The sequence below is a fragment of the Coenobita brevimanus genome, chromosome 95 (assembly GCF_032717465.1).
Source record: "Coenobita brevimanus isolate Jiangsu-jjx chromosome 95, ASM3271746v2, whole genome shotgun sequence".
NCBI classification, from domain to species: Eukaryota; Metazoa; Arthropoda; class Malacostraca; order Decapoda; family Coenobitidae; genus Coenobita; species Coenobita brevimanus.
This window is the reverse complement of record NC_137048.1, coordinates 6,581,381-6,594,860: the sequence shown is the minus strand read 5'-3', so window position 1 is coordinate 6,594,860 and position 13,480 is coordinate 6,581,381. Positions and strand designations below refer to the sequence as shown.

The window sequence follows — 13,480 nt, the reverse complement described above, 5'->3', positions numbered from 1 at the left end:
AACAACAACAACAACAACAACAACAACAATAATAATAATAATAATAATAATAATAATATATCTATCAATCTATAGCCAGACACCTTAATCCCGTAAGGGGTGGCCAAAAACAAATCGCTTCTACGTAGCCCTGTCCACTGCCATTTTGCTGCCCTGCCCCAGCTCATATCCCCCCTCTCTCATATACCTTTCCACTCCACCCCTCCATCTCATCCTCGGTCTCCCTCTCCCTCTCCCCCCTTCACCTCACTCACATACACTTTCCTCGTTAGCCTCTTACTCTCCATCCTCTACAAGCAGCCAAACACCTCAATGTGTTTCTCCTAACGCTTTCTATCACATCCACTTTAATACCACAACACTCCTTGACTCCCTCATTTGTCGGTCTGTCTCTCCATATATTCCACTCAAATAATTCATTTCCACCGCTCTCATTCTTGTCTTGTGTCCTTCCAACAAGGTCCAAGCTTCCTTTCCATATGTTTGAGCTGGTATCACAGCACTATCATGCAGCAACTTTTTTTTTTTTTTTTACTTCAATGCTCAATTCCCTACTTCCTATCATTGCTTTCAGTGAACCAGCAACCTTTCTTCCTTGTCGTACCCTACCAAGCACTTCATCATCTAAACTTCCATCCTTACTCATCACACTACCCATATACTTAAATGCACTCAGATTTTCCACTTCCTCACTATCCAGCTTCACTGTACATTCAGTGACTTCATTTCACTCGAAGACCATAACTTTACTCCACCCTGCATTCATCTTTTTATTTCATTTCTTGAACACTCTCCCAAACTCATTAACTAATCTTTGCAGTTCCTCTTCGTCCTCACTTAACAATACAGCATCTGCAAACAACAGATCAGGAAGTACCCAAACGCCACCTTTTCTCAGTAGGGGCGCTCCAACATCCACTGTCCTACTTTGTATTTCTTTTAAAGCTCCATCCATATACAAATTGAACAGAAATGGAATCATGGCACATCCCTGTTTCAATCCAACAATCAGATAGAAAAATTCACACAGTTAACCATCCCCACACACTGCAGCCTTAGCGCCCTCATATATACTCTTCACAGTATTCACGAACTTCCCGTATACGCTGTATCTACTATATCCACTTAATATTTTCCACAGTCCGTCTATCCACTCTGTCATATGCTTTCTACAAATCCATGAAGGTTGCATATAATTTTATTCTCTTCTCTTGAAACTTTTTCACTAAATACCTTAGGATGAAGTTCTGATCTACACAACCTCATCCCGTCCTAAATCCTACCTGTTCTTCTCCAACTAATTCCTCCGTTATTTCCTTAACTCTGTCAACAAGTATCCTACCGTATACTTTTCCTGTTACACTAAGAAGACAAATGCCCCTATGATTACCACACACTTCTTTTTCCCCTTTTCCTTTGCACAGGGGAATAATCATAGCTGACTTCCAATCCTCCGGGACTCTACCTTCCTCCCAGGTCAATCTGCACATCTTCCATATCCATTCTACAACTATTATCCCCCGTGCTTCGGTATTTCATTACACACTCCGTTAATTCCTGGGTCTTTCCCCAGTTTGACTTTTTTCATTGCTTCCACTACTTCCATCCTAATCATCTCTTTCTTCCTTCTCATATCTCTCCTTCTCCCAGCTATTCCCTATCCATTTATACTCGCGTTACTTTTATTGCCTATATTTAATAAATCCTTAAATTGTTTTCTAAAACTGCTCACTTTTTCTCCCTTCTCCACTAGCAACCTACCATATTTATCTTTAATTTCCCTACTACCTTCTTTATCACCCTATCTAAAACTCTGTCACAGTCCTTTCACTTTGTACTCAAATTCCCCCCAAACTCCTCATCCACTCTCTTCTTACTCTCTGTTAACAATCTGTTCACTTCTCTCTTCTTCTCTGCTTATAACTCTCTATTCCGTCTCTCAACACCCTCCATGCCTCTGTTTCTCCACTCACTATTTACTTATTCCTTTTGCGCAACAGCTTGTCTGACCTCTTCATTCCACCATGCTGTTCCCTGCAACCCCTTTCGTCTTCTCTTCACCTCACACACCACCTCACATGCTGGACAGATTTCTTCCGTGAATACCTTGCACACACACCTTCCACTTCCCCCATCTGCTCCAGGTCATATTAATCCAATCGTCCTTTCAATTCTCTTGTATGTTCTGCCTTTTTTTTTTTTTTTTTTTTTAATCCTCTTGCAACCATTCTACCCTCTTTTTATGGACTACTTCTTCCTGCCCTTCTCTTCTTCTCCATCTTCTTCGTCTTTTCTTCTTGTTCTAATAATAATAATAATAATAATAATAATAATAATAATAATAATAATAACAATAACAATAATGATAATAATAATAATAATAATAAATAACTAGAAGCCTGCCCAAGATGGGAATCACACTAGCCGCGAGCAGATACATATTTAGCACGGCCTGGCATATGACCTTGACCTTGACCTTCTTTCACCAATCTCCAACTCGTAGATTTTCATCTCTACTGCACACCTGTAAACTTTTGTGATGATATCTTGAACGGTTGCGAAGTTATGTGCTAAAAGACACAGACAGACAGATACACACACACACACAGAGACAAATTGAAAACAATACCAGCTTCGCTATCGCGGATGTTAATGATAATAATAATAATAATAATAATAATAATAATAATAATAATAATAATAATAATAATAATAATAATAATAATAATAATAACAATAATAATAATACCACCACCACCACCACCACCACCACCACCATTACTACCACTACTACTACTACTACTGTTGCTAGTACTAGTGTTAGTAATAATAAAACTCCAGTATGACCATCTGACTATCACCTAAGCTCAAAAATTTTCATGGATCATTGTCAGGTTAGATCAAAAGCCATTACATTGTCAGGTACAGTGTGGTAGAGGCGAGTGACGGCCAGTGGGGTGCGATATTAGCCAATGGTACAGTGACGGGCATGGTGGGGTTGGTAGCACGTCACCAGGCACACCTTGCTGTTAATGAGGTCACCATCACAGGTAATAGTCTCTCTCTCTCTCTCTCTCTCTCTAATCCTTCCCCAGTCCCTTCCATACTTCTTTCCTGCAAACTTGGTTATATTCCTTGTTAGAGAAATTTGCATGTGTTTGTACAGTTTTATAGCCTCAAAATACTACGTGGAATGCTGAATAAATCCTCGACGTTTGTTCCTAAATTAACTTCCTCACCAAGTAATTCTCCTCCTGTCCCCTCCGTCCTTCTCTCCGAAGCCGTAATTTCCTCACCTTCTACTCCTTCCTCCGTCCCTTCCTTCCTTCTCTCCGTCGCCTTCCCAACCCTCTAAGTCTTCTGTTCCCTCCTTTCTTCTCTCTGCAGCAATCACTTCCTCACCATCTAATCCTCCCCCTTTCCCCTCCTTCTCCACGCAGTCACTAGAGCACAGGTGGTGGATTTCACTCAGCCCTACTTCCTGGAGTCCACAGTCCTCGTGTCCCAGGCTCCCGCTGCAAGGGACCGTGCCTTCGCTGTGCTTTCGCCGTTCACGCTGCAGGTACGGCATCAAGAGGCATATTTCTTACTTTAACCCCTTCACCAATGATGGAGAGACACTTTCACGTGGTGGCAATGATAAAAATTGAACAGGCCCACTGCCTGGTTATACACAAGTCCCTCAGTTTCCTCCTCAATACCGAAAGGAGGATGGTGGATTGTAGGAGGGGGGCAACTGCTGTCAGCAGTCTACTTGGTTCACATTAAGATTAGCCTTGAATTGCTGCTACCATTATTACTACTACTGCTGCTAATACTACTACTACTACTAATACTGCTACTACTACTGCTGCTACTGTTGACATGAGCTATAAGTGGGAGGCTTCCCCACACACCAGAGTTGTGCTGTACACAGAGGTAAATATAAATAACTGTGCAGAGGTAATGAAGGCACGGAATCTGTTTACACACCTAATATCTTGGAAGCAGAGTTTACAGGAGAGATAATATGATCTTTCCAAGATGAATCACTAGAGAATTAATTCCAAATTATGTTCAAAGATGATGCAAAATTGAGCTAGATATTGTTAAAGATTAGAGGATACTCCTGCAGAAGAACTGACGGGTCTAAAGTAAGAACTGAGTTTTTGATACATTAAAAAAACAAGATTTCTTTTACCCTAGCCAGGGATATGAGGCAAGTCAAACACTAAGCATGCCCTAGCCTCATCCCTTGTTTGTTGAAATGACTGCTGAGGTGGACGCTGCGAGAAGCGAATGGAAAGTTGAAGGGGTGGAGTCATCAGTGTACGAGTGCATAGGGTTAGATGCACAGCTTAGAAAGTCATTGATGAATAAAAGGAAGTGTTTGTGATAGGACAGAGCCCTGAGGAACGCGACAATTGGTGGCTCTAGGAAATGACTGGTGGCCTTCAGCAGCAGCAGGTATAGAACGTCCAGAAAGGAAGCTAGAGATGAAGGCACAGATAGAAGGATGGAAACCGTAAGAGGGCAGTTTGGAAATTAAAGATTTATGCCAGATTCGATAGAAAACCTTTGAGATGTCAAGTGCAATGGCAATTCCGCCAAAGTCCCGAAAGGACTATGTCCAGAATCCTGAAAGGTAGGTGAGAAGATCGTCAGTGGAACGTCCACGATGGAATCCGTACTGACGATTAGAGAGATGGTTGTGATAAGAAAGTTGCTTTAAATATTTTTTGTTAAAAATTCACCGGAAAATTTTTGAATCACAGGATGTTAGACCAAATGTGCAATAGTCAGAGAGATGGGAATGGTCACCCCAATTTGGGACAGGCTGAATGAGAGCAAACTTCCAGCAAGAAGGAAAGGTGCAAGTTGACGAAGACAAAAGAGTTTACCAAGGCAGGGTGTAAGCACAAAAGCACAGTTCTTGAGGACAATGCTTCTTCAGAACCCAGTGTATTTGATTCCATATCCACACAGTTGAGTAACCTTAACCTTCCCCTTAGCATGGAAATTACCATTCTAGGTGATTTTAACATACATAATGTTGAATGGTTATTGCATTCTGCCAGGACTGATGATGCTGGTCTAGAGTGCAAGCTGTTTGCGGAATCGTTTAAACTCACGCAGCTGGTAAAGCAACCAGTCAGAATACCAGACAGTCCTGACCATAATGCCCATCTCTTAGAACTATTCCTGACAAATAATCCTGATCAATACAGGATAGAGGTATTGTCTCCACTTGGATCCTTTGACCACAATCTCATTAAAGCCTCATTAGTTAGCCCCCCCAAACCTCCCCGTTCTGAACCTGTCAGGGTGACCCGATGGCACTTTGATAGGGCAAATTGGGATGGATTTAGAAATGATCTTGCTGACATTCCATGGCAGTCTTTCTTCTCTAGTGATGTCAATTCTACCCAGTCCCACACTTGCGACTTAATATTAGCTGGTATGGATTTTGTTCATACCAAGTCAGCAGTTTACTAAAAGATCAAACTCTCCAAAATGGTTTGATGGCACCTGTGCCAGAGTAACATCCCAAAAGCCATTAGCATATAACTCTTACTAAAAAAAAAAAAATCTGAATCACTCTCTCAATTTAAAATTGCTAGAAACCATGCAAAAGCTGTAATAGATCTCGCTAAATGAAAGTTTCTTCAAAATCAAACATCAAAACTACTTAACAACCCTAATGACAATAGAATATTCTGGTCAACTCTTAATTCTTTCAATAATAACTTTAACAAGTTGTCTTCCATTCCCCCACTAAAATCTTCAGATGGCAACAATTACAAATGATCCGCCTGGGAAAGCAGATATTTTTCCCAGTACATTTGCCAGAAATTCTACCATAGACTTTACCAGCCAGAACGTCCCAGTACTAGAACCTGACTCCCCCGAAATTGCCCCACTTAAAATACAAACAAGATACGTAAAATCCATCCTAGACAATTTACCTACCAACAAAGCTCCAGGCCCAGATGGAATTCCTCCAATTGTTTTGAAAAAGTGTTCCCCAAACCTTGCCTCTGTCTTGCTAAATTATTCAGACTGTGCATACGTACTTCTTCATTCTCTAATTCATGGAAAGAAGCCAATATCCACCCAGTACCGAAGAAAAAGAAGTTCCTCTGACCCCTCTGATTACAGACCAATAGGTGTCACATCTTCCCTTGGTAAGGTATTTGAACTTTAATTAATAAGCACATAGTCAAACATCTTGAATCCAACAACTTAATTAGTGACAGACAATCTGATTTTTGCCACGAAAGATCCACCATTGACATACTCATTCTCCTGACTCATACCATCCATCAATCAATCGACCGACATGGAGAAACTCATGCCGTAGCCCTTGATATTTCTAAAGCTTTCGAGAAAGTATAGCATTGTTCCCTGTTGTCCAAATTCCCTTGCTATGGACTAAAGTCTTTTGTTCAATTGATTTCCTCATATCTCAGTAACAGAAATATAAGAGTAAAAGTAGATGATATATATTCCAATTTCCCCTCAGTTAACGCCGGCGTGCCGCAGGGATCAGTTCTGGTGCCAACCCTGTTCCTGGTTCATATTAATGATCTCTTATCTATCACCCACAGGTATACCCACTAATGTTTAATAATATTCAGATTAATCCTGCATCATCCTTGAACATGCTTGGGGTTTCATTTACTCGGGACTTATCTTGGAAAGATCATATTACATCTCTTGTAAAATCTGCTTCCAAGAGATTGGGTGTGCTAAGCCGACTCCGCTCTTTCTTTACCCCTGCACAATTGTTGATTCTATACAGGGGTTTTATCCGCCCCTGTGTGGAGTACAACTCTCATGTGTGGGGAGGCTCCCCACATACAGCTCTTCTCAATAGGGTGGAGTCAAAGGCTTTTCGTCTCATTAACTCTCCTCCTCTTACTGACTCCCTTCAACCTCTGTCTCTTCGCCGCACTGTTGCATCTTTATCTCTTTTCTATCGCTACTTTAATGGTCACTGCTCCTCTGAACTGTCTGCTTGCATTCCTCCACCTCTACGACGGGCGCGTAGCACCTGTCTGGCAGCAAACTCTCATCCCTTTTCTGTCCAACTCTCTAATGCAAGAGTTAACCGTTACTCCCAGTCTTTCATTTATGCAACAGGTCAGCTCTGGAACTGTCTCCCTCTGTCTGTGTTTCCTTCTGCCTATGATCTCCAGTCTTTCAAACGTAGTGTGTCCAGGCATCTCAAAATGATCGGATCTTGAATTTGGCTCTCTATTATATTTTGTTTTTCTCTTGGAGGGAACTGTTACTGCGGGCTCATGGCCTTTGGTTCCTTCTTCCTCGCATAAAAAAAACAAAAAAACAAAAAAAAAAAACAATCCCATCCATTCATATGAAGATGACTCAACTCTTCATGGTTCATTCAGACACCCATTTACAAAGTCTGGTATCTCTAACTCTCAACTCAGTAAGGCCATCTCCATAAATCAAGACTTATGTACGATCAGCAAATGGGGACAGAACAACCTTGTCTCATTTAATGCTAGTAAAACTAAATATATACAATTTACTAATAGACAGGTATTGCCAGATTCGTGTATTACCTTCAATGCTACAAATATTCCCATCTCCAAAAGTATTGAAATTCTCGGCGTCTCACTTAATGCCCTCAGCTGGACCTTTCATGCCAGATCACTTGCTAAAACTGCCTCAAAGAAACTTGGATTATTGTACAGAGTCCGTAACTTCCTCGCTGACGAGCAGTTAGCTATAATTTATAAGAATCATGTGTGCTCTCAGCTTGAATACTGCTCACCCTTGTGGAATGGATGTGGAGAGGTTGCATTAAAACAACTAGACAAAATGCAGAACAAAGTTGTTAGAATTATTATCAACCCAGCTATTACTAATAAACTACCTCCCCTACAAGTAAGAAGGAATATTGCCTCCCTTGCACTATTTTACAGATATTTTTATAGCAAATGCTCAGACGAAGTTGCGTCCATTGTGCCCCCTCTCCACGCCTTCCCTTGTGCTACACGGGCAACTGGTAGCGCTCGTGACTGGACTGTCACATTACCATACTGCAGAACTTCTGCCTATTAGAGTTCCTTCATTCCCTGAACTGCATCTCTCTGGAACTCGCTTCCCCAGAGTTTTTTCCCCCCAAACTTCAACATACAGCTGTTCAAGTGTAACTGTTACAGATGTTTTATGAACAGAGGACGCCAATAATCTGGTGTATGGATTAGTTTTTTTTTTATTCATTTGTTTTTCCTTCCTCTGTTCCGTTATAAAAAAAAAAAAAAATAGGAGGGACCCCATCAGGCCCATATGGCTTGTCAGTACTGAGGCCAGTGATGGCAGAAAATACATGAGTTGAAGAAATTTCAATGTCAGCCATGAGGAAGTTAGAGGGGGGAAGTGATGGAGAAACAGCACAATAATCTTTTAATGTGGAATTGCAGGAGAAAGTCTGAACGAAGAGTTATATCAGCAGAAGAAATAGCTACAAAGCCAACAGACTGGAATAGAGGAGAGAAGGTTGACGAGGTAAAGTTGTTAGAAAGGTTTTTGGCAAAGTGCCAGAAAGAGCAAGAAGAATCCAAGTTGGAGAGTTGAGAGCATTTAGTACGAATGAAATTATTTTTAGCAGAGTGAAGAACAGACTTAGCAGAATTCCAGGCAGAAACATAACAGAGATGAGATTCAGGACCAGCTTGGCTCCAGTACCTTTTTTAGGCCCTCCGTGTGGTGGCCAGCATTAGAACAAGCATGATTAATCTATGTTTTTTTTTTTTTTTTTGCATTAGTCAAAGGATATGATAAAGGAATGTATGCTTCCATGCCCAAGTGAATAACCTCCGTAATGCGCAAGGCACACTCATGTAGCCCTCGGCCATGGAAGCAATAATCATTTCATTGAAAATCAAAGAAATACTGCCTGAGGGCCTCCCTATCAGCAGCTCCAAAGTGCCACAAGTGATGCTTCTTCAGAGGGTCCACAGGCCGTACTGGAGTGATGGGACATTTTAAGGTGATAAGGTTCTGATCGGAGGAGCCCAACGAAGAGGGAAGATTAGCAGCATGAGCAGAAGGACTAGGTGTAAGGAAGAGGTCAAGTATGTTGGCACTCTCTCCAAGGCTGCCAGGGATACGGGAAGGGTGCAGTTCAAGTTTCTCTAGGTCGTTAAGGATAGAATAAATATAATGATGTTCACCAGGCGGGTCAGTGAAAGGAGAGTAGAGCCAAAGGTGGTGGTGAACATTGAAATCTCCTATTTCACAGAAAAGAGAACTTGATAGGATGTGTTCCATCTTAGAAGTAAGATAGTCAAAAGCTTTCATAGTCAGCAGAATTAGGGGATAAGTAAACATCACAGATATATTTAGTCAGAGAGTGACAGGAAAGCCGAAGCCAGAGAGCAGAAAATTCAGAAGATTCAAGTTTAGGAACACGAGAGCGAGAAATGCCGTTGCGTACATATACACAAAAGCCACCTTTGGCTTTGAAAAGAGTATAGGGAAAGTAGGAGGATACAGAGAAGGGTTTGCTTTCAGTCACCTCAGACAGCTGAGTCTCAGTTAGGAGGCGAAGGTGAGGTTTAGAGTAGGAGAAGTGGTGCTCAAATAAGAGAAACTTAGAGGAAAGACTGAGAATGTTGTAGAAATGAAAAAGTGACTCAGACAGTGGTTCCAGACATCTCGCTGGGTCGTCACCGGGAGATGGGGGGGATGGTGGGGGCTTTGATTGTCCCCCTCCCCTCCGAGAACTCCGACGGTTGGTTATTGGATGCTATTTTATGTTATCAATTTTGAATAGGAAATTGTGTAATGTGCATGTGGGTTGGTGTTGAAAGTTAGAGGAACTAGTATTGGAGAGCATGTTGGCCTACTCTCTGTGTTGCTGAAACACTGAAAAAGTTCAGCAAAAGGGCATGGGCAGCAGCCTGTCCCGAGGGCTGATAATTATATCAGTCTACAGTATATATGATTCTATTTTTCTTAGATCAGGGGAGACATTTTGAACTGAAAGGATTATGTGTAGCCCTAAGTTAAATAGAAAATTGCAGTTAGGAAGACTACAGTAAGAAAAACACGTTATCGAACTGATGGGGTTAAGTATTTCGGTAGGATAATATCGTATTGTTCCCGTTACTCACAAATTAATCTACTCAGGGAGGAGAGAATTTACAAACTAAAGCGTTCAGATATGGCTGTTATTAACTTCTCCATTATCAAAGGTCTCTCATAAACATACCAAAAGCGTCTGGAGGCAACAAAAATAAAATAAAAACTACATGGTTCAGAGAGTTTAGAGGGATCGCAGTGGAAGGGGGTAATGGCAAATGGGGATCTACATGTTATGCGAGGGTTGTATGTCATATGGGGGGGAACAACTTGGGTGCTGTACTTGTGAGGTAGTCTTGGAGGTAGGAGTGAAGGGAGGGGAGGAAGAATCATCCAAGTATTATTCGAGTCAGAGGATGTGGGAATCGAGGAAGTGGAGGTAAGAATCAAGGAATGAGGAGAATTTGTTCAAGTTATTCAATATATGTAGACGTTTATAAACCGAATAAGTCGACTGCTCACCGCTATGTTCTCTGGCATCAGGCCGCTCTTCCTCTATCTCAGACCACTCTCATTGACATAGCTCTCCACTCCGTCCCTCCACCTTAGCCGCTGTTCTGTTTCGGTGGGTCTGTTGCCATTGTCTACCCAACAGTCCAAATGGATACTTGGATGTAAATGTTGACTGGTGTTGGTCGTGTTGTATGGGAAGATTAGAATATTGAAAAAAATGGCTGTCTGCAACAGATATTCATAATTCTAAGCCTCTTTTCGCTAGTCCCTCTTTAACTTTTGTATTATATATGGATCTTCGAATTATCAATGACAATTAAATTAAACATCAATAACAGTTAGAAAAGAGCTGGAAAATAACATTAAGGGATGAGATAAAGGAGGCAAAAGGGGAAGTGATAGGGTAGGTAGGACATTTTCCTCGTCCTCATACACCCTTCCACCAACCTTGCCCGTTCGTTTCATTGTGTACTCTTCTCCACCTCCTGCCGTCTCCCTCCTTCCCCACTACACACACACACACACACACACACACACACACACACACACACACACACACACACACACACACACACACACACACACACACACACACACACACACACACACACACACACACACACACACACACAATTCTCCCGCAACACTGGGGACTCACTTTACAGGTCATGATAAATTAACTTGTATATGGATCCAGCATTGGTTGTGACAGTTTGTACTGATAAACACCAAGTGCATAACAGGGGCCCTGTATATTAGACGTTTCGCCAAAGGTGGCCTCTGTTCTGCGCTTGGTATCTCTGTGCAAATTAACTTGCATATTGTACTAGAAGTCTCATCACTCATTCCAGTTTTGTTGGTAAACCAAGCACCATTGTAATTTTTTATTATTCTATCCAGTTTCCGTAACGTCCACTCCATACCATCACCACCTAGCCGAAACTCAGATATCCTACCACACTAATACATAATGTGAAGTGGCAATACCCGCAGATTTCTACAGTAATTCACACTCTTTACCCTGGCTGAAGTAAGGCTGGGCACAACTCAGTCATCTCAGATTTGCACTATACATCCCCTCCTTGACACCAACACTTCTCACCCCACAACCACCGTCTTCTCCACCAATTCCCATTCCCCCACAGCCCATGGTAACTTGCTAGCAGAAAGGTCTTTCCTGAAAGCACAAGGGCAGAGGACGGTTCGTTTCGTTTCGTATCGTTTATGAAGGCACCGACATGCTGGCATGCGTCGGCCTTGTACACCTAATGGCGGCTCTACACGTTGTTCGATCTCTGGCAACCTCCTTATTCAGTCCCTTATCCCTGAGGTCACACTGTATGGCCTCGTTCCAGGTCATTTTGATCTGCCTTTCGTAACCCTACCCTCACTGTTCACATATCTCACCCTCCACACCCAGTCGTCATTCTCTATTCCCTCCATATGACCAAACCAATCATTTTTCTTCCCATCTTCATCACAGTTCTAATATAGTCAAGTCACAGCCTTACTCTAAACTCTTCATATATAATCTTAACTCCCCAGACCCCTCATTCAATGACGGACCTATATATCCACCTAATCATTATCATCCTTGTACGGTTAAGCCTACGAATATCCTCTTCCTTATTGCCTCTCAATTCACCATTTGCAATCCTAACCCTTACCAGGCCTCTCCTTCAAGGACGTACTACTCATTCATCTAACCATTATCGTCTCCGTACGTTTGAGTGTGGAAATATCCTCTCCCTTTACTTCCCAGGTCTCTTTACCTTACAGCATTACGGTCCTAACACATGCTCCATACAAGGATCCCGTGGCACGAAGAAGCCCTCAAATTGTTAGGGGAGGCAACAGCTCCCTGAACATCCTCGAACCACTCCTTACCCTAACTACAGAGCTAGCTCCAGCCCCACCTCCAGCACATACCATGTCCCTCATATAACAAAACTCCTCCACACGCTCAAGAGACTTTCCAGCTAGATCAGTCCTTTCCCACCTCTCAGTCTCTGCTTGCTCTCCTCAACACACCACAAGAAGAAATCAACATTACTTCTCAGCCTACCTTTAATACTACCACTTATTACAAATAGTGCATAAGATCAAGTTATTTCCCACATCCTTGTGGCAAACTGTACATGGACACACTCCCTTTGCTTTGATAAGAGATATCACTGCCTGCATTTACTCTCAATCAAACCCTTGTACTCCATTCATCTCTCCACTTCCTATATCTTTCCTCCGCCTGCCTCTCAGTCTCTACAGTCAACATCAAATCATCAGCATGCAACACCTCCCATGGAAATTTAGTTTTGAGGTCACGTGAGGGAGTTTCAAGAACCGTTTATAACTGACCCCTGATGCACGCCAACATTCACAGAAAACTTGTCACTCAAACCATCCATAGGTATCATCCATCCTGACTGATCTCAATGAAACTCTCCTATATTTCTTTCGATATGGGTATAGGTGGCGGCTGCTATGCTGGTGTTGGAACCATATTTACTTGAATAAACAGATTCCATATTGTACTTCTATGAACGTTAATGAATATAAGGGCCAAGTGGTTTCTATAACTCTGCTTTTAGGTATGGATGCTGGTGATGGCTGCTACTGTTGTGATGGGACTTGTGTTCGCTGGACTAAACCGGGTTCGTTCTCGACTTTTGGATGTGGAGATAGCTGACTACTCGCTGGAGACCTTCAGCTTCAATGTGTTCCGCTCCCTTGTCAATCAGGACTCCGGTACCCTCCCGGACCACTGGCCACTACGAATTGCTGGTTTTTCATGGCTCTTCTTCTGCTTTGTCATTTACTGTAAGTATTTTTCCTGTAGTTGAGAAATAGTCCTCAGGTTCTCAATTTTTCCTATCACACACAGCTGTGTGTCTTCCACTTCCTTACTGCAAGGAAATTATGTAAATAATATCTC

General features: G+C 42.1%; 1 protein-coding gene across 1 annotated transcript in view; it reads left to right on the top strand.

The window, feature by feature from the left end:
- Window positions 1-13,480, top strand: part of LOC145413185 (glutamate receptor ionotropic, delta-1-like) — a 55,029-nt gene that overhangs the window by 21,665 nt on the left and 19,884 nt on the right. Inside the window, exons 5-7 of the mRNA XM_080282910.1 lie at window positions 2,923-3,050; window positions 3,441-3,562; window positions 13,137-13,365. Coding sequence (XP_080139036.1) covers window positions 2,923-3,050; window positions 3,441-3,562; window positions 13,137-13,365 — 479 coding nt within the window. The remainder of the gene's footprint in view (window positions 1-2,922; window positions 3,051-3,440; window positions 3,563-13,136; window positions 13,366-13,480) is intronic.